Here is a 22,692-nt window from a genome sequence, read left to right on the forward strand (position 1 = left end):
GGACCAATAGTTTGTTGATTGGTCAGTCATTGGGTTAATTTGTTTTACAATATGTTCAAATCAAATCAAGCTTTATTTATACAGCACATTTCAGACATGGATGCAACACAATGGCTTCACAGGAAAAAACTATGAAAATAATCAGAAATATTTAGTACACAAATATGAGGATAAAAAACAATAATAACTGAAAGACTAATGAGCATTGTAAGGAAATGCCATTGATTAAAATATCAACAATATGACGCAACATCCAACCCAAAATATAACTTGTTTTTTAGGAGGGGCTCTGAAAGACACTATGGGGGTGTCCACTGGAAGTTGACTAGTAACAACAACTGGGACCTAAAAGACACCCACCATGAGACCCACTAAATCTGCCCAAGAAGAGGAAAACAAAAGAAAAACCCACACCAAACTTAAAGACAGGAAGTAAACCAAAAAGGTGGAGCAACTAAAGGTGTTGACTCTCCACATGTATCAAGACAACTGGAGCACTGGGCCAGACACTCTTAAATAGAACCTGGACCAGCTCAGGTGAAACACCTTCCCACTAACGAGATGGACAAGCCAGCACAGGTGTAACACATACTGACTAACGAGGTGACACCAATCAGTGCGTCCTACGTGCTAACGAGCTAGACGGGCTAACGAGCTAGACGTGCTAACCAGCTAGACGTGCTAACGAGCTAGACGTGCTAACGAGCTAGACGGGCTAACGAAGCTAGACGTGCTAACGAGCTAAAGTTCAACCTCAAAACATAAATGGAAAAACCAAAGCCTGTAACACCTTCCCCCTTAAGACAACAAATATATCCTATATTTATGTTGGACAAGTTTGCTCACCACCAACAGAAAACAACTTCCATTTCTCATGATAATCAACTAGAATGATTCACCAATATAAACATGGTGTCTACTGGATGTCAACAATTAAAAACAAGAAAAAAACACGTATTTCTAAATAATAATATACAATAGGACTATTTGTTTCTCCTTTTTCTTTCTATAGAATCCTAAATACCACTAGCTTCTAGAACACTTGTCTTCCTAAATCCCACTAGCTTCTAGAACACTCGTCTTCCTACAACTCACTAGATTCTAGAACTCTCCTCTTCCTAAATCCCACTAGCTTCTAGAACTCACTTCTTCCTAAATCCCACTAGCTTCTAGAACTCTCGTCCCCTTGGAACCCAAACAAAACTCATCTCCAATACGGAAAAAACGTGCAGTCAAAATACATTGTGATCCATGGCAACGCACTGTCTAAACACAAAACTTTTTAACTGCCCACCCTTGAGACAATCAGCAACCAAGTTGTCCTCACCACAGACATGTCTGATTTCAAGAGGAAACTCCTGCAATATCCATAGTAACTTTCCACCTCACTGCAGAGCTTCTCTCTCTTTTCAGGGTTCACTAGATAGGCATGTTGTTGGATCGGGGCCCAGTCCCCAATGTCATGTTCTAGTACATTTGGGTTGGCACATCTGAGAATGAACCCTGATATTTTAAAAGCAGGGCAACAATGTCAATATAATTGTACCAAAAATTGTCAGTTGGTTGCATGAATAAATATCATCAATAAATCGATTACTAAATCTGATCATGAAATGTAAATATGAAATATTTGGTTGCATAGTCATATTTTCAATGTCTTTTCAATGACATGTTGCTAGATGGGATATCCCCAATGTCAAAACACAGTTTTAACGTGTCCTAATCAATAACCAATATGCAGAAACAGTTTGGGATATATTGAAAACCTAAACATAAAATGTGCTATATACACAAACATCTGCCACAATAAACACAACACATGGAAATGGGAGATATCTGTTACCTCACTGGTTAGAGGACAACCTGCAGAAGACAGTCAGCTACATTTTGTAGTGATGCATTTAAATGTAGGGGTCGCTAAACAAAGGAACACAACACTTATTTGTCATAACTCATCGATATCATGTTAAAATCATTTGTGTGACAGGAGGGAGATGAAGTTGCACGTCCTGTTAAAACGAACAGCTCAAAAAGCACACGGAATCTGGGAATAATGTGTACATCCCTGGTCAGAGGACAATTTGTAGAAAACAGCTAGCTACATTTTGAAGTGTTGCATTTTGATTCAAGTGCGTCACCAACATGGTAAGTGTAACACAGCTCTTTTTTTGTTAGTCACTTTTTGTTAAATCACATAAATAGTACTCTTCCATTTCTGAGCCTGGATTTTCCCCCTGAAACTAAAATCAATAGAACAGGGGGCAAATATTTAGGGTTCTACATTGTGACATCATTAAAATACTCCTTCTACAATGTTAAACATTCTACATTGTGACATCATTAAAATACTCCTACTACAATGTTTAAACATTCTACATTGTGACATTATTTCATTGATATCATGAAACAACTCCTTCATGTTTTTTCTGATGTTTAATCAGAGATCTGTTATCAGAGTATCTCTTCCCACATTGATCACAGCTAGGAGATTTCTCTCCTGTGTGTGTTCTCTGATGTGATACTAGGCTGGTTAGCCAAGAAAATCTTGTCCCACATTGACTACAGCTATATTGTTTCTCTCCTGTGTGTGTTCTCTGGTGTATAGTGAGATAGCTAGACGTAGAAAAACTCTTCCCACATCGAGTACAGCTATATAGTTTCTCTCCTGTGTGTGTTCTCTGGTGTATAGTGAGATAGCTAGACGTAGAAAAACTCTTCCCACATTGAGTACAGCTATATGGTTTTTCTCCTGTATGAGTTCTCTGGTGTTTAGTGAGATAGCTAGATGTAGAAAAACTATTCCCACATTGGTTACAGCTAAAAGGTTTCTCTCCTGTGTGTGTTCTCTGGTGTATAGTGAGATAGCTAGATGTAGAAAAACTATTCCCACATTGGTTACAGCTATAAGGTTTCTCTCCTGTGTGTGTTCTCTGGTGTAATATCAGGCCGTCTGACTGAGTAAAACTCTTCCCACATTGATTACAGCTATAAGGTTTCTCTCCTGTGTGTGTTTTCTGGTGCTTCTTCATATTCTGTGAAGTTGAGAATATTTTTCCACAATCTGAACAGTGGAAAGATTTCTCTCCTGTGTGTGTTTTCTGGTGTAGAGTCAGAGAGCCAGATGCAGCAAAACTCTTCCCACATTGGTTACAGCTATAAGGTTTCTCTCCTGTGTGTGTTTTCTGGTGTAATATCAGGCTGTCTGGCCGAGTAAAACTCTTCCCACATTGATTACAACTATAAGATTTCTCTCCTGTGTGTACTCGCTGGTGTTTAGTCAGATGGCAAGATGAAATATAAGTCTTCCCACATTGATCACAGCTATAAGGTTTCTCTCCTGTGTGTGTTCTCTGGTGTATTATCACGCTGTCTGGCCGAGTAAAACTCTTCCCACATTGATTACAGCTATAAGGTTTCTCTGCTGTGTGTACTCGCTGGTGTCTACTCAGATGGCAAGATGAAATATAAGTCTTCCCACATTGATCACAGCTATAAGGTTTCTCTCCTGTGTGTGTTCTCTGGTGTATTATCAGGCTGTCTGGCCGAGTAAAACTCTTCCCACATTGATTACAGCTATAAGGTTTCTCTCCTGTGTGTACTCGCTGGTGTCTACTCAGATGGCAAGATGAAATATAAGTCTTCCCACATTGATCACAGCTATAAGGTTTCTCTCCTGTGTGTGTTCTCTGGTGTGATAACAGGTTGCTTGACTGAGTAAAACTCTTCCCACATTGAGTACAGCTGTACGGTTTCTCTCCAGTGTGAATTCTCAGGTGTACTTTTAGTGCTTTTAAACTTGAGTAACTCTTCCCACAATCAAAACAGTGGTGAGATTTCTCTCCTGTGTGTGTTCGCTGGTGTATTTTAAGTTCTGATGAAGATTTGCAATGTTTTCCACAGTCAGAGCAGCAGATAGATTTCTTCCCTGTGGGTCTCTGCTGGTGTTTCTTGAGGTGATAGAATCTGGACAGACTCTTCTCTGACTCGTCAGCATCATGATGTTGAGGCTCCCCAGAGGATCCATGATAGTCACGTCTCTCTCCTGTGTGAACAAGTCAGACAGATAGTTAAAGGCTCACAACAGCAGAAATCCACTGAAAAAGGTGATGCCAACAGCGTAGCCATGATAGTGTACAACAATTGACGTCTGTAATGAATGTTAAAATGACTTGACAATTGTCTTAAGACAGTCAAGTGAGCAACAATAGTCATATTTAGTCTTGTTTTCACATTAGTAGTAACTAGAAATAAGTAAAAGGTGTTGAACTCCTAAGCAGTGTGCCAGGCGACTTTTGTTCTCAAATATAGGCACCTTTCTGTGTTTGCTAAAATTGCGACAAGGGCGATGCGCACACAATTTGATTGCAGAAACACCTCCCTGCTAATGCAGAAACCGCTAGTTATGGATGTAGTATATCTGCCTGGAGCAAAAATGGTGAGCAAGTGGCCTAAGCTGTGCCATTAGAGATTCTGGGTTCGAGTCCAAGCTCTGTTGCAGCCGGCCGCGACCGGGAGGCCCATGGGGCGACGCACAATTGGCCCAGCGTCGTCCGGGTTAGGGGAGGGTTTGGCCGGCAGGGATATCCTTGTTTCATCGCGCACTGGCGACTCCTGTGGCGGGCCGGGCGCAGTGCACGCTGACCAGGTCGCCAGGTGTACAGTGTTTCCTCCGACACATTGGTGCTGCTGGCTTCCGGGTTGGATGGGCATTGTGTCAAGAAGCATCGCGGCTAGGTTGGGTTGTGTTGTGTTTCGGAGGACGCATGGCTCTCGACCTTCGCCTCTCCAGAGTCCGTATGAGAGTTGCAGCAATGAGACAAGACTATGTACCAATTGGGGAGAAAAAAGGGGAGAAAAAAGGGGTGAAAAAAAATATATATTTAACAAATGGTGAGCAAAGATTAGTTTTCACAATGTATTCTGAATATTACAGCACTAGATCAGGAGTGTTACTCAAGGAAACTCACATTAAGCTCTGTGTCTATTCACTAATTCACCACCGTGGGGGAAACTCAGGGGAGTTCTCATAGGCTGACAGCAAAAATAGCCTCCATTTCCAGGTTGATTATGATTATTATCATCATTTGACACTATTTTGGATTATAATTGTAAGGCTCGTTTGAATGTCCTGATTTAATATAATATTTGTGTTATTGTCAAATGTACTACTTTATATTTAAAAACGACTTCAACCAGTAAAATGCTCATTGGCTAGTTTTCCATCAGCCTGACATCAGCCTGACAATGAGGTTTTGTCCACTAAGTGTATGCCAAAATGGTCTATAATCTCACCTAACAATAACATAGACCTACTGTAGGACCCATAACTTCACCTAACAACAACATAGACCTAGGACTATAAATCATTTAATATTTTAGGTGAAACAAGGAGACTAAAATGTCTTTGTCATGACAATTCATAACCTGATCACCAGATAATTTTGTGAATAATCCCACTAGGCTACTCTGTAATGTGTTGTCATTCTAAATGTCCTGAATAAAGGAAAATAGCTCTGTGTGTTGTACAATAGCCTATCCATCAAGGAACAGTTCTCTACACATTATGAGCTAAGTATCTCCGTTTCCAAACGGACTAACGAGACCCTACTGTAAATCAAGTAGACAATAACACATTATAAATATCGATTTGTTTGGGATGTTGGATCCAACGTGGAGCACGGCATAACTGTCTTTACCGGTGTAATGAATGAAGAACTACGTTTGACTGGCATGCAGAAAATGATTTCCTGGATCAGCTGATGATAGTTGAACATGTGACTGTAACTAAACAGCTACAGTATTAAGTATTATGTGTAATTATTGAAGAACCGCATTAATGACAGTATCCATTTGGGAGTTGTCAATAAAGTTAAGGTGACTCTCGGTTAGAACCATTGGATTTAGTAAACTGAAATGATTTAGGATTTCTGTGCCCATGAAAACTGTTTTCCCAGCGTAACAAAAGGAGACACTAAATGTTACGTAGTTAGAGAGCATTTCGGAGATCTGAATATACAAAACAACTGTCCGACAGCAAGATCCAGTATTTAAGTTAAAGTTCATCATATGACAAGCATAACGTTATGACTATAACTACTGTTCCCTGAAGGAGGGAAACTAGGTAGAACATACTATTAAATCCACACGTTATGACTATAACTACTGTTCCCTGAAGGAGGGAAACTAGGTACAACATACTATTAAATCCACTGGCTTACTGGTGTTCTTCCATGCCGTCCATGGGAGGGGTGCGTCACTTGAGTGGGTTGAGTCACTGACGTTGTCTTCCTGTCTGGGTTGGCGCCCCCCCTTGGGCTGTGCCGTGGCGGAGATCTTTGTGGGCTATACTCGGCCTTGTCCCGGGATGGTATGTTGGTGGTTGGAGATATCCCTCCAGTGGTGTGGAGGCTGCGCTTTGGCAAAGTGGGTGGGGTAATATCCTACCTGTTTGGCCCTGTCCGGGGGTTTCATCAGATGGGGCCACAGTGTCTCCTGACCCCTCCTGTCTCAGCCTCCAGTATTTATGCTGCAGTAGTTTATGTGTCGGGGGGGCTAGGGTCAGTCTGTCACATCTGGAGTATTTCTCTTGTCTTTTCCGGTGTCCTGTGTGAATTTAAATATGCTCTCTCTAATTCTCGGAGGACCTGAGCCCTAGGACCATGCCTCAGGACTACCTGGCTTGATGACTCCTTGCTGTCCCCAGTTCACCTGGCCGTGCTGCTGCTCCAGTTCAAACTATTCTGCCTGCAGCTATGGAACCCTGACCTGTTCACCGGAGGTGCTACCTGTCAAAGACCTGTTGTTTTCAACACTCTAGAGAGCAGGAGCGGTAGAGATACTCTCAAAGATCGGCTATGAAAAAGCCAACTGACACTTACTCTTGTGTTACTGACTTGTTGCACCCTCGACAACTACTATGATTATTATTATTTGACCATGCTGGTCATTTATGAACATTTGAACATCTTGGCCATGTGCTGTTATAATCTCCACCCGGCACAGCCAGAAGAGGACTGGCCACCCCTCATAGCCTGGTTCCTCTCTAGGTTTCTTCCTAGGTTTTGGCCTTTCTCTGGAGTTTTTGCTAGCCACCGTGCTTCTACACCTGCATTGCTTGCTGTTTGAGGTTTTAGGCTGGGTTTCTGTACAGCACTTTGTGATATCAGCTGATGTAAGAAATACATTTGATTTGATTTGTGACTATAATTACTGTTCCCTGAAGGAGGGAAACTAGGTACAACATACTATTAAATCCACACCTCGCTGGAAGCCCCGCATTCCACAGGTGATGAGCGTGAGACTCGGATATATTCCTTAACCTCTTGGGGCTAGGTGGGACGCTAGCGTGCCACCCGTGGTGCACTCCATCAACAGCAGGTGCATTTCAAGAGCGGCAAATTTGAATCCAAATAAATGTCAAAATTCAAATTTTTCAAAAATACAACTATGTTACACCATTTGAAAGATAAACATCTCCTTAATCTAACCACGTTTTACGATTTCAAAAAGGTTTTACGGCGAAAGCATAAATTTAGAGTATGTTAGGACAGTACATTTACAAGAGTTGTGTGTAATGTTTTGTCAAGTCAAAGACAGGGTCACCAAAACCATAAAACCAGCTAAAATGATGCACTAACCTTTTACAATCTCCATCAGATGACACTCCTAGGACATTATGTTAGACAATGCATGCATTTTTAGTTCTATCAAGTTCATATTTATATACAAAAACAGCGTTTTACTATGGCATTGATGTTGAGGAAATCGTTTCCCTCCAATAACCGGCAGTCAAGTCAGCGTCAGAAATTAAATAATTAAAATTAGAAAACATTGGTAAAATATTATATTGTCATTTAAAGAATTATAGATTTACATCTCTTGAACGCAATCAACTTGCCAGATTTAAAAATAACCTTACTGGGAAATCACACTTTGCAATAATCTGAGCACTGCGCCCAGAAAAATACGCGTTGCGATACAGACTAGACGTCATGTTGGGGAGATCTAAAATCGAAAATACTATGTAAATAATCCATTACCTTTGATTCTCTTCATCAGATGTCACTTCCAGGTATCACAGGTCCATAACGAATGTAGTTTTGTTCAAAAAAGCTCATCATTTATGTCCAAAAATCTCCGTCTCGTTAGCACATGATGTAAGCCAGCCGGACTTCTCGTCATGAACGAGGGGAAAAAATATATTTCCGTTCGTTCAAACATGTCAAACGTTGTATAGCATAAATCATTAGGGCCTTTTTTAACCAGAACATGAATAATATTCAAGGTGGACGAATGCATACTCTTTTATAACATATTGGAACGAGGGTACCCAACATGAAGTAGCGCGCCAGGTGTCTAATGGGACATCACCGTTCCATGGCTCTTGTTCGGTCAGATCTCCCTCCAGAAGACTCAAAACACTTTGTAAAGGCTGGTGACATCTAGTGGAAGCAATAGGAAGTGCCAAAATATTCCTAAACCCCTGTGTTTTTCAATGGGATAGGTTTAAAGTCAATACAACACATCAGGTATCCACTTCCTGTCAGAAAATGTCTCAGGGTTTTGCCTGCCAAATGAGTTCTGTTATACTCACAGACACCATTCAAACAGTTTTGGAAACTTTAGAGTGTTTTCTATCCATATATAATAAGTATATGCATATTCTAGTTACTGGGTAGGATTAGTAACCAGATTAAATCGGGTACATTTTTTTTATCCAGACGTGCAAATGCTGCCCCCTAGACCCAACAGGTTAACCTGTTAGGGCTAGGGGGCAGTATTGACACGGCTGGATAAAAAACATACCCGATTTAATCTGGTTACCACTCCTACCCAGTAACTACAATATGCATATACTTATTACATATGGATAGAAAACACCCTAAATTTTCTAAAACTGTTTGAATGGTGTCTGTGAGTATAACAGAACTCAAATGGCAGGTCAAAACCTGAGAGATTCCTTTACAGGAAGTGGCCTGTCTGACCATTTCTTGAACTTCTTTTCCATCTCTATCATTTACTAAGGATCTCTGCTCTAACGTGACACTTCCCACGTCGTCCATAGGCGCTCAGAGCCCGGGAAAAAACAGAATGTCGTCATTCCAGCCCCAGGCTGAAACACATTATCGCCTTTCTCAAGTGGCCGATCAAGGGACACTGGGCTTATGCGCGTGACCCGACCGCCCCCGCCTTTGGGATTTTTTCCTCTGTTTGCCGAAAAGGAGATTCCCTGTCGGAATATTATCGCTTTTCTACGAGAAAAATGGCGTAAAAATTGATTTTAAACAGCGGTTGACATGCTTCGAAGTACGGTAATGGAATATTTAGAATTTTATTGTCACGAATTGCGCCATGCGCGCGACACTTCTTTACTATTTCGGATAGTGTCTGGAATGCACAAACAAAACGCCGCTATTCGGATATAACGATGGATTATTTTGGACCAAACCAACATTTGTTATTGAAGTAGCAGTCCTGGGTGTGCATTCTGACGAAGACAACAAAAGGTAATCAAACTTTTATAATAGTAAATATGATTATGGTGAGTGCTAAACTTGCCGGGTGTCTAAATAGCGAGCCCGTGATGCCTGGGCTATGTACTTAGAATATTGCAAAATGTGCTTTCACCAAAAAGCTATTTTAAAATCGGACATATCGAGTGCATAGAGGAGGTCTGTATCTATAATTATTAAAATAATTGTTATGCTTTTTGTGAACGTTTATCGTGAGTAATTTAGTAAAATGTTAGCGAATTCCCCGGAAGTTTGCGGGGGGTATGCTAGTTCTGAACGTCACATGCTAATGTAAAAAGCTGGTTTTTGATATAAATATGAACTTGATTGAACAAAACATGCATGTATTGTATAACATAATGTCCTAGGGTTGTCATCTGATGAAGATCATCAAAGGTGAGTGCTGCATTTAGCTGTCTTCTGGGTTTTGGTGACATTATATGCTGGCTTGAAAAATGGGTGTCTGATTATTTCTGGCTTGGTACTCTGCTGACATAATCTAATGTTTTGCTTTCGTTGTAAAGCCTTTTTGAAATCGGACAGTGTGGTTAGATTAACGAGAGTCTTGTCTTTAAATAGCTGTAAAATAGTCATATGTTTGAGAAATTGAAGTAATAGGATTTTTAAGGTTTTGAAAATCGCGCCACAGGCTGCCAGTGGCTGTTACGTAGCGTCCCACCTAGCCCATAGAGGTTAAATGATTTAATCCTTAAATGTAATACCTCACTTCACCGACCCAGGAAGTGGAGGAGCCAAACAGGTGTTGTAACTCGTTCATAACTGGCACGCAGATCGGTAGAAATGGTAAGATAAATTGGCACTTCAAACGGAAATGGAAAAAGTTTGCCTATTTTACCGGAAACTTCAGGAGCATAACGTCAGAATTAACGAAGGCCAGCAGCAGGTGGGGAATTGGTTATTTTCTTCTGGTTATATTGACCTCTGGCTTCCTCAAGTAATTTGTTTGTGTTAATTATTTAATCAAATGCTTGAAGCATCAGTTCAATTCAAGTTCTGCACATACAGTTGATTTTATTAAACACATGGGGTGTGTCTATATGAACAAATACACGTCATAAAATTTCAACCAATCAATTGGTAGAAAGAATACAGTAGGTTGTATCTCTCTAGGTCATGCCAGTAGGTTACAGTAGGTTGTATCTCTCTAGGTCATGCCAGTAGGTTACAGTAGGTTGTAACTCTCTAGGTCATGCCAGTAGGTTACAGTAGGTTGTAACTCTAGGTCATGCCAGTAGGTTACAGTAGGTTGTAACGCTCTAGGTCATGCCAGTAGGTTACAGTAGGTTGTAACTCTCTAGGTCATGCCAGTAGGCTACAGTAGGTTGTATCTCTCTAGGTCATGCCAGTAGGTTACAGTAGGTTGTAACTCTCTAGGTCATGCCAGTAGGCTACAGTAGGTTGTATCTCTCTAGGTCATGCCAGTAGGTTACAGTAGGTTGAACCTCTCTAGGTCATGCCAGTAGGTTACAGTAGGTTGTATCTCTCTAGGTCATGCCAGTAGGTTACAGTAGGTTGTAACTCTCTAGGTCATGCCAGTAGGTTACAGTAGGTTGTAACTCTCTAGGTCATGCCAGTAGGTTACAGTAGGTTGTATCTCTCTAGGTCATGCCAGTAGGTTACAGTAGGTTGTATCTCTCTAGATCATGCCAGTAGGTTACAGTAGGTTGTAACTCTCTAGGTCATGCCAGTAGGTTACAGTAGGTTGTACCTCTCTAGGTCATGCCAGTAGGTTACAGTAGGTTGTACCTCTCTAGGTCATGCCAGTAGGTTACAGTAGGTTGTACCTCTCTAGGTCATGCCAGTAGGTTACAGTAGGTTGTAACTCTCTAGGTCATGCCAGTAGGTTACAGTAGGTTATAACTCTCTAGGACATGCCAGTAGGCTACAGTAGGTTGTAACTCTCTAGGTCATGCCAGTAGGTTACAGTAGGTTGTAACTCTCTAGGACATGCCAGTAGGCTACAGTAGGTTGTATCTCTCTAGGTCATGCCAGTAGGTTACAGTAGGTTGTACCTCTCTAGGTCATGCCAGTAGGTTACAGTAGGTTGTACCTCTCTAGGTCATGCCAGTAGGTTACAGTAGGTTGTATCTGTCTAGGTCATGCCAGTAGGTTACAGTAGGTTGTATCTCTCTAGGTCATGCCAGTAGGCTACAGTAGGTTGTAACTCTCTAGGTCATGCCAGTAGGTTACAGTAGGTTGTATCTCTCTAGGTCATGCCAGTAGGTTACAGTAGGTTGTAACTCTCTAGGTCATGCCAGTAGGCTACAGTAGGTTGTAACTCTCTAGGTCATGCCAGTAGGTTACAGTAGGTTGTATCTCTCTAGGTCATGTCAGTAGACTACAGTAGGTTGTACCTCTCTAGGTCATGCCAATAGGCTACAGTAGGTTGTAACTCTCTAGGTCATGCCAGTAGGTTACAGTAGGTTGTAACTCTCTAGGTCATGCCAGTAGGTTACAGTAGGTTGTACCTCTCTAGGTCATGCCAGTAGGTTACAGTAGGTTGTATCTCTCTAGGTCATGCCAGTAGGTTACAGTAGGTTGTATCTCTCTAGGTCATGCCAGTAGGTTACAGTAGGTTGTATCTCTCTAGGTCATGCCAGTAGGTTACAGTAGGTTGTAACTCTAGGTCATGCCAGTAGGTTTCAGTAGGCTGTATCCAAGTGGAAACAATTATCAACCCAATGTGGAAAGTGTTGAATTTGGTCAACAACAAAATGAATGGCTTATTTGCTACGTGAGGTTTACTTGATCTAACAGAAGTTTCGTAATGATTAAGTTGTTACGTGGACACGTGACATACCGACAACTTTGATAAAAACATTATAGGAGTTGTCTCCAGATCGCTATGCATATTCATGCTAGTAGCTTAGCATCTCTCTCCATTGAATACAGGCGGTTGACGACAACAACCCTCATAGAATATAAACAATAGATTACAATAATAAGATGTATCCACCAATCCAAAGACAGGATAGGTGGGAGATAGACAACCCACAGTGCAGCTTTGTGGACAACGACTCCCCTTGTTAGGACGGAGAGACATCTTGTTAGTATATCCATAATCTTTGGTGTAGCCAACCCAACTCTCACATGGCTCTATTGGGGGTCACGGTGTGTAGTAAAACATCACTACATTAAAATCACTACATGCCGTGGCCCCCCAGTCTGCGGTCAGCAGATAGACCCTCCTCAAATATATATGTTAAGTCACTTTTTGGAAACGGAACGGAGAAAACAAGGGGTAGCTTGTCTCTACGTCGTCTGATTCTAGACATATCAGTCATCATCCCAGGGCCCTCCGTTGAAGAGGTATTGACGAGCCAACTCCGAATATCCAAAGTTAAAAACTAATTGAAGGCGGTACTTACTGGTGTTAATCAGATCTCCTATCTCCTTCTCTTCATCTTCCAATGTGACAGTAATCTCTCCTTCCTTCTTCACTCCAAAAACAGCATCATCCTCTTCTTCCTCTTGTTTAACTGAAACGTCTTTCTCTTCATCTTTCACTGTAACAGCCTCACCCTCTACTTCTTGTTTTACTGTAAGATCCTCCTCTTCCTTCTCCTCTTTCACGACAATGTTCAGCCCCAGAGCTTCTGTCTCCGTCCAGCAGACCTCCTCTTCTTTAACAGGAGGGGAGTAGTTTAGGGAGCTCATGTTCGGGGATGTTAGCTAGCTAGCTATCATTAGCGACTAGGCTAATGCTAACTTAACCAGCCAGCTACTATAGCTGACTAATAAAAAAATAACATAATATTAAATTAAATAGGTTAACAAGTAGATACGACAGAAGTGTGTCTAAAACACAGTAGCTAATATAGACTGAAAGCGTATAAATAGCTTGAATCTTTCGGCTATGTTGGCTAGCAAGCTACCGAGGTGGTTGACGAGCTGTTTATGAAGAACCGTCCACTAGATTATACGTCACGCTGCAGAATCGCCTGAAAGACGCACATCGCCGTCTGCTGACTGGAGGGAAACGCAGTCGAGGATCACATTTTATTTTCAGACAAATATTATTTTACATGAATTTAATTAAATAATACTATTATATTGAGACATACAAAGACAGGAATGTGTTGGTTGATTAGTGAGAATAAAACATGTTTACTACAGCACATTTAAGGCAGTTTCCTTCAGTCAAACAACATATAAATAAGTAGCCAGCTACTGTAGGTCTATACTGCTCCTACATGGTGTAACAATACATCATGTAGATGTATATAATGAACAGACTAGGTCTATACTGCTCCTACATGGTGTAACAATACATCATGTAGATGTATATAATGAACAGACTAGGTCTATACTGCTCCTACATGGTGTAACAATACATCATGTAGATGTATATAATGAACAGACTAGGTCTATACTGCTCCTACATGGTGTAACAATACATCATGTAGATGTATATAATGAACAGACTAGGTCTATACTGCTCCTACATGGTGTAACAATACATCATGTAGATGTATATAATGAACAGACTAGGTCTATACTGCTCCTACATGGTGTAACAATACATCATGTAGATGTATATAATGAACAGACTAGGTCTATACTGCTCCTACATGGTATAACAATACATCATGTAGATGTATATAATGAACAGACTAGGTCTATACTTCTCCTACATGGTGTAACAATACATCATGTAGATGTATATAATGAACAGACTAGGTCTATACTGCTCCTACATGGTGTAACAATACATCATGTAGATGTATATAATGAACAGACTAGGTCTATACTGCTCCTACATGGTGTAACAATACATCATGTAGATGTATATAATGAACAGACTAGGTCTATACTGCTCCTACATGGTGTAACAATACATCATGTAGATGTATATAATGAACAGACTAGGTCTATACTGCTCCTACATGGTGTAACAATACATCATGTAGATGAATATAATGAACAGACTAGGTCTATACTGCTGCTACATGGTGTAACAATACAGTGCATTCGGAAAGTATTCAGACCCCTTCACTTTTTCCACATTTTGTTACATTACATCCTTATTCTAAAAGGATTAACACTACCGTTCAAAAGGTTGGAGTCACTTAGAAATGTTCTTGTTTTTGAAAGAAAAACACTTTTTTGGGCCATTAAAATAACATCAAATTGATCTGAAATACAGTGTAGACATTGTTAATGTTGTAAATGACTATTGTAGCTGGAAACAGCTGATTGTTTATGGAATATCTACATAGGCGTACAGAGGTCCATTATCAGCAACCATCACTCCTGTGTTCCAATGGCACGTTGTGTTAGCTAATCCAAGTTTATCATTTTAAAAGGCTAATTGATCATTAGAAAACCCTTTTGGAATTATGTTAGCACAGCTGAAAACTGTTGTGCTGATTTAACAAAGCGTTTGTAAACAGTGTTGTTGCATAACAATCAGGCAGTAGAACAACAATAATCATCACCCTCTTGACCAATCTTCCCTCCCCTTAACATTGGGGTTGATTCAGACCCTGTCAGTGTACCAGGTGGACATTGGGTTGATTCAGACCCTGCCAGTGTACCAGGTAGACATTGGGTTGATTCAGACCCTGTCAGTGTACCAGGTGGACATTGGGTTGATTCAGACCCTGTCAGTGTACCAGGTGGACATTGGGTTGATTCAGACCCTGTCAGTGTACCAGGTGGACATTGGGTATATTCAGACCCTGCCAGTGTACCAGGTGGACATTGGGTTTGATTCAGACCCTGCCAGTGTTCCAGGTGGACATTGGGTTTGATTCAGACCCTGCCAGTGTACCAGGTGGACATTGGGTTTGATTCAGACCCTGCCAGTGTACCAGGTGGACATTGGGTTTGATTCAGACCCTGTCAGTGTACCAGGTGGACATTGGGTTGATTCAGACCCTGTCAGTGTACCAGGTGGACATTGGGTTGATTCAGACCCTGCCAGTGTACCAGGTGGACATTGGGTTGATTCAGACCCTGTCAGTGTACCAGGTGGACATTGGGTTGATTCAGACCCTGTCAGTGTACCAGGTGGACATTGGGTTGATTCAGACCCTGCCAGTGTACCAGGTGGACATTGGGTTGATTCAGACCCTGTCAGTGTACCAGGTGGACATTGGGTTGATTCAGACCCTGTCAGTGTACCAGGTGGACATTGGGTTGATTCAGACCCTGCCAGTGTTCCAGGTGGACATTGGGTTTGATTCAGACCCTGTCAGCGTACCAGGTGGTCATTGGGTTGATTCAGACCCTGCCAGTGTGCCAGGTGGACATTGGGTTTGATTCAGACCCTGTCAGAGTACCTGGTGGACATTGGGTTGATTCAGACCCTGGCAGTGTGCCAGGTGAACATTGGGTTGATTCAGACCCTGTCAGTGTACCAGGTGGACATTGGGTTTGATTCAGACCCTGCCAGTGTACCAGGTGGACATTGGGTTTAATTCAGACCCTGCCAGTGTACCAGGTGGACATTGGGTTTGATTCAGACCCTGTCAGTGTACCAGGTGGACATTGGGTTGATTCAGACCCTGTCAGTGTACCAGGTGGACATTGGGTTGATTCAGACCCTGTCAGTGTACCAGGTGGACATTGGGTTTGATTCAGACCCTGCCAGTGTACCAGGTGGACATTGGGTTTAATTCAGACCCTGCCAGTGTACCAGATGGACATTGTGTTGATTCAGACCCTGTCAGTGTACCAGGTGGACATTGGGTTTGATTCAGACCCTGTCAGTGTTCCAGGTGGACATTGGGTTTGATTCAGACCCTGTCAGTGTACCAGGTGGACATTGGGTTGGATTCAGACCCTGTCAGTGTGCCAGGTGGACATTGGGTTTGATTCAGACCCTGCCAGTGTACCAGGTGGACATTGGGTTGGATTCAGACCCTGTCAGTGTACCAGATGGACATTGGGTTTGATTCAGACCCTGCCAGTGTACCAGGTGGACATTGGGTTTGATTCAGACCCTGCCAGTGTACCAGGTGGACATTGGGTTTGATTCAGACCCTGCCAGTGTACCAGGTGGACATTGGGTTGATTCAGACCCTGTCAGTGTTCCAGGTGGACATTGGGTTTGATTCAGACCCTGTCAGTGTACCAGGTGGACATTGGGTTGGATTCAGACCCTGTCAGTGTACCAGGTGGACATTGGGTTTGATTCAGACCCTGTCAGTGTTCCAGGTGGACATTGGGTTTGATTCAGACCCTGTCAGTGTACCAGGTGGACATTGGGTTGGATTCAGACCCTGTCAGTGTGCCAGGTGGACATTGGGTTTGATTCAGACCCTGCCAGTGTACCAGGTGGACATTGGGTTGGATTCAGACCCTGTCAGTGTACCAGATGGACATTGGGTTTGATTCAGACCCTGCCAGTGTACCAGGTGGACATTGGGTTGATTCAGACCCTGTCAGTGTTCCAGGTGGACATTGGGTTTGATTCAGACCCTGTCAGTGTACCAGGTGGACATTGGGTTGGATTCAGACCCTGTCAGTGTGCCAGGTGGACATTGGGTTTGATTCAGACCCTGTCAGTGTACCAGGTGGACATTGGGTTTGACTCAGACCCTGCCAGTGTACCAGGTGGACATTGGGTTTGATTCAGACCCTGCCAGTGTACCAGGTGGACATTGGGTTTGATTCAGACCCTGCCAGTGTACCAGGTGGACATTGGGTTTGATTCAGACCCTGCCAGTGTACCAGGTGGACATTGGGTTTGATTCAGACCCTGTCAGTGTGCCAGGTGGACATTGGGTTGGATTCAGACCCTGCCAGTGTACCAGGTGGACATTGGGTTGGATTTCCTCCATACAGATTTTCTCCATGTCCTTGTTTAATTTAGTCTGTCTTGTGGACTGCCCTGTTCAATTCAAACCACAGGTTTTCAATGGAGTTCAAGTCCGAAGACTGAGATGGCCATTGAAAATGTTGATTTTGTACCCAATTAACCATTTCTTCGTGGATGTTGATGTGTCTTGCTGGAAGATCCACTTATGGCCAAGTTTCAGCCTCCTAGCAGAGAGGTAACCAGGTTTTGGGCTAAAATATCCTGGTAGTGGGTAAAGTTAATTTATTTATTTCATACAGTAATTTTTGCTCATCATTATCAAGGGTACCAATAACTAGGTGCTTATTTTGATATCTAGTTATTTGACTGAATCAGAAATACAGATGTGGAGTAGATGTAGAGTTTGTTTTAAATTCTCAGAAAAAATCTGAATTAATCAAACAACACTTGTTGCTCTTTTTACGTGTTGATATAATATTCATATTTAATGGAGAGGAAAAACGTTTCCCTAAACTGCTTTATAATATTATAATTCAATGAAGAATAAAAATAGTTTTCCCTCCTCAACTGCGTTTCCTCCCTCCAGACAGCAGATGGCGATATGTGTCTTTCAGGCGATGTTTCTAGTGTGACGTATAATCTAGTGGACGGAACGCTTCTTCAACAACTGCAGCCACCTCGGTAGCTCGCTAGCCAACAAAGTCGGAACATTCAAGTTCTTTAGACAATTTCTTGGTTTAATTGCCATTTTGCTTTAAACATACTTATGTGGAAACGACTAGCTACCCCATTAAATTTAATATTTACGTTGTAAGTCAACTAGCTGGCTGGTTAAATTAGCACTAGTCTAGTCGCTAATGCTAACTAGCTATTATCTCCGACCATGAGTTCACTAAGCTACTCTCCTCCTGCTAAAGAAGAGGTCTGCTGGACGGAGAAAGAAGCTCTGGTGAAAGAGGAGGAGGAAGAGGAGGCTGTTACAATACAAAAACAAGTAGAGGGTGAGGCTGTTACCGTGAAAGAAGAAGAGAAAGACGTTACAGTGAAAGAAGAGGAAGACGCCTTCAGAGTGAAAGAGGAGGAGGATGTTACAGTAAAAGAAGAGGAGGAAGATGCAGTTTTTGGAGTGGAGGATGAAGTGAAAGAAGATGAAGACGTTTTTGGAATTAAGGCTGAAGAGGGGTCAATTACTGTCAATGATGAAGAGAAGACTGGAGAACTGATTAACACCAGTAAATACAGTGAGTACTATCTAATAAAACAGGGACATTGATCTGATTAACACCAGTAAATACAGTGAGTACTATCTTATAAAACAGGGACATTGATCTGATTAACACCAGTAAATACAGTGAGTACTATCTTATAAAACAGAGACATTGATCTGATTAACACCAGTAAATACAGTGAGTACTATCTTATAAAACAGGGACATTGATCTGATTAACACCAGTAAATACAGTGAGTACTATCTAATAAATCAGGGGCACAAACCATTTTGAGAACTTGTTCTCAACTGGCCTACCTGGTTAAATAAAGGTAATATATATATATATATATATATATATATATATATATATATATATAGTAACTTTATTGACAACACCCAAATGGATACTGTCATTAATGTGGTTCTTCAATAATTACACATAATTCATAATACTGTAGCTGTTTAGTTACAGTCACATGTTCAACTATCATCAGCTGATCCAGGAAATCATTTTCTGAATGACAGTCACATGACAAACATCAGGACATGCAACAACAACCAAAGTGCTTCTTCATTCATTACTCTGGTAAAGACAGTTATGCCGTGCTCCATGTTGGATCCAACATCCCTAACAAATTGATGTTTATAAAGTGTTATTGTCTACTTGATTTACTGTAGGGTCTCGTTAGTCTGTTTGGAAACAGAGATACTTAGCTCATAATGTGTAGAGAACTGTTCCTTGATGGATAGGCTATTGCTCAACACACAGAGCTATTTTCCTTTGTTCAGGACATTTAGAATGACAACACATTAAAGAGTAGCCTAGTGGGATTATTCACAAAATTATCTGGTGATCAGGTTATGAAATGTCATGACAAAGACATTTTAGTTTCCTTGTTTCACCTGAAATATTAAATTATATATAGTCTTAGGTGAAGTTATTGGTCCTACAGTAGGTCTATGTTATTGTTAGGTGAAGTTATGGGTCCTACAGTAGGTCTATGATATTGTTATGGGTCCTACAGTATGTCTATGTTATTGTTATGGGTCCTAGAGGACACTATGTATGTCATGCAACAACAACCAAAGTGCTTCTTCGTTCATTACATAGGTATGATTGTTGTTAGGTGAAGTTATGGGCCAATTTGGCAAAGAGTGTACAAACCCTCATTGTCAGGCTGATGGAAAAGCCAAAGAGCATTTTACTGGTTGAAGTGTTTTTTTAAGTATAAAGCAGTTGATTTGCGACAATAACACAAACATATTAAGCAGGAGATTCAAATGAGCCTTACAATTATAATCCAAAGTAGTGTGAAATGAACTCATAAGCAACCTGGTAATGGATGTTACTCCCCTGAATTTCCCCCATTCACATTCAGAATACATTGTGAAAAACTAAAATCTTTTCTCACCATTTTTGCTCCAGGCAGATATACTACATCCATAACTAGTGGTTTCCTCATTACCAGATATACTACATCCATAACTAGTGGTTTCCTCATTAGCAGATATACTACATCCATAACTAGTGGTTTCCTCATTACCAGATATACTACATCCATAACTAGTGGTTTCCTCATTACCAGATATACTACATCCATAACTAGTGGTTTCCTCATTACCAGATATACTACATCCATAACTAGTGGTTTCCTCATTACCAGATATACTACATCCATAACTAGTGGTTTCCTCATTACCAGATATACTACATCCATAACTAGTGGTTTCCTCATTACCAGATATACTACATCCATAACTAGTGGTTTCCTCATTAGCAGGGAGGTGTTTCTGCAATCAAATTGCCCTCGTGTCGCAATTTTATTAAACACAGAAAGGGGCCTATATTGGAGACCAGACGTCGTCTGGCACACTGCTTAGAGTTTCAACAACATGAATAACTTATTTCTAGCATACAATCATTGATGTCACTACTAATGTGAAAACAAGACAAAATATAACTTTTCTTGCTCATTTTAAGGCAAATATCAAATAATTTTAACATTCATTACAGACGTCAATTGTTGTCCAACATCATGGCTCCGCTGTTGGCATCACCTTTTACAGTGGATTACCGCTGTTGTGGGCCTTTAATCATCTGTCTGACTTTGTTGTTCACACAGGAGAGAGACGTGACTATCGTGGATCCTCTGGGGAGCCTCAACAACCTCATGATGCTGAAGAGGCAGAGAAGAGTCTCTCCAGATCACAACACCTCAAGAAACACCTGCAGAGACCCACAGGGAAGAGAACTCACTGCTGCTCTGACTGTGGGAAGAGATTCACCTCATCAGGCATTAAAATTCATCAGAGAACACACACAGGAGAGAGACCTTATAGCTGTGGTCAATGTGGGAAGAGTTTTGGTCGATCTGACTCTCTGACTCTACACCAGAGAATACACACAGGAGAGAAATCTTATAGCTGTGATCAATGTGGGAAGAGTTTTACTACATTTGGCACTCTGACTCTACACCAGAGAATACACACAGGAGAGAAACCTTATAGGTGTGATCAATGTGGGAAGAGTTTTGGTCGATCTGACTCTCTGACTCTACACCAGAGAATACACACAGGAGAGAAACCTTATAGCTGTGATCAATGTGGGAAGAGTTTTACTACATTTGGCACTCTGACTCTACACCAGAGAACACACACAGGAGAGAAACCTTATAGCTGTGGTCAATGTGGGAAGTGTTTTGGTCAATCTGGCCATCTCGTATCACACCAGAGAATACACACAGGAGAGAAACCTTATATCTGTGGTCAATGTGGGAAGAGTTTTGCTGCATCTCGCAGTCTGACTCTACACCAGAGAATACACACAGGAGAGAAATCTTATAGCTGTGATCAATGTGGGAAGAGTTTTAGTCAATCTGGTTCTCTGACTCTACACCAGAGAATACACACAGGAGAGAATTCTTATAGGTGTGATCAATGTGGGAAGAGTTTTGGTCGATCTGGCTCTCTGACTCTACACCAGAGAACACACACAGGAGAGAAACCTTATAGCTGTGGTCAATGTGGGAAGAGTTTTACTACATCTAGCACTCTGACTCAACACCAGAGAACACACACAGGAGAGAAATGTTATAGCTGTGGTCAATGTGGGAAGAGTTTTACTACATCTAGATATCTGACTTTACACCAGAGAACACACACAGGATAGAAATCTTATAGCTGTGGTCAATGTGGGAAGAGTTTTACTACATCTAGCACTCTGACTCAACACCAGAGAACACACACAGGAGAGAAACTTTATAGCTGTGGTCAATGTGGGAAGAGTTTTACTACATCTAGATATCTGACTTTACACCAGAGAACACACACAGGAGAGAAACCTTATAGCTGTGGTCATTGTGGGAAGAGTTTTACTACATCTAGCACTCTGACTCAACACCAGAGAACACACACAGGAGAGAAACTTTATAGCTGTGGTCAATGTGGGAAGAGTTTTACTACATCTAGATATCTGACTTTACACCAGAGAACACACACAGGAGAGAAATCTTATAGCTGTGATCAATGTGGGAAGAGTTTTGGTGTATCTGGAGGGCTGACAGTGCACCAGAGAACACACACAGGAGAGAAACCTTATAGCTGTGGTTAATGTGAGAAGAGTTTTGCTGCATTGAGCACTCTGACTCTTCACCATAGAACACACACAGGAGAGAAGCCTTATAGCTGTGATCAGTGTGACAAGAGATTCACAGATAAAAGACCTCTGATCAAACATCAGAAAATACATACATGAAGGAGTTGTTTCATGATATCAATGAAATGATGTCACAATGTAGAATGTTTTAACATTGTAGAAGGAGTATTTTAATGATGTCACAATGTAGAACCCTAAATGTTTGCCCCCTGTTCTATTGATTTCAACATGATATGGATATTAGCCTCAGGGGGAAAATCCAGGCTCTGAAATGGAAGAGTTACTATTTATGAGATTTAACAAAAAGTGACTAACACAAAAAGAGTTGTGTTACACTTACCATGTTGGTGACCCACTTGAATCAAAATGCATCACTTCAAAATGTAGCGAGCTGTTTTCTACAAGTTGTCCTCTAACCAGGGATGTACACATTATTCCCAGATTCCGTGTGGTTTTTGAGCTGTTCGTTTTAACAGGATGTGTAAACTCATCTTCCTCCTTTCGCACAATTGATTGCCAGCAGCATACC

General features: G+C 41.4%; 1 protein-coding gene and 1 pseudogene across 1 annotated transcript; one reads left to right on the forward strand and one right to left on the reverse strand.

Annotated features, from left to right (window-relative positions):
* Nucleotides 1–80: 80 nt before the first annotated feature.
* LOC145867014 (uncharacterized) lies at nucleotides 81–13,418 on the reverse strand. Its single transcript, XM_082971058.1, has 2 exons — nucleotides 12,902–13,418; nucleotides 81–4,042 (listed from the first exon to the last, which is right to left on the reverse strand). Exons 1-2 carry the CDS (start codon nucleotides 13,188–13,190, stop codon nucleotides 2,400–2,402), a joined length of 1,932 nt encoding a protein of 643 aa, XP_082827184.1. The 5' UTR covers nucleotides 13,191–13,418; the 3' UTR covers nucleotides 81–2,399.
* Nucleotides 13,419–18,446: 5,028 nt separating this feature from the next.
* Nucleotides 18,447–22,403, forward strand: LOC145866968 (uncharacterized; annotated as a pseudogene).
* Nucleotides 22,404–22,692: the final 289 nt, after the last annotated feature.

This window comes from Salmo salar, unplaced genomic scaffold, assembly GCF_965601325.2.
Source record: "Salmo salar unplaced genomic scaffold, fSalSal1 ptg000152l, whole genome shotgun sequence".
Taxonomy (NCBI): domain Eukaryota; kingdom Metazoa; phylum Chordata; class Actinopteri; order Salmoniformes; family Salmonidae; genus Salmo; species Salmo salar.

What these genes read in the sequence shown, in the direction of transcription:
- LOC145867014 (XM_082971058.1), bottom strand. Translation starts at nt 13,190, where the DNA reads ATGAGCTCCCTAAACTACTCCCCTCCTGTTAAAGAAGAGGAGGTCTGC. An exon ending in AGGAGATCTGATTAACACCA is followed by an intron (nt 4,043 to 12,901) that starts GTAAGTACCGCC and finishes TTGTTCACACAG; the next exon opens with GAGAGAGACGTGACTATCAT.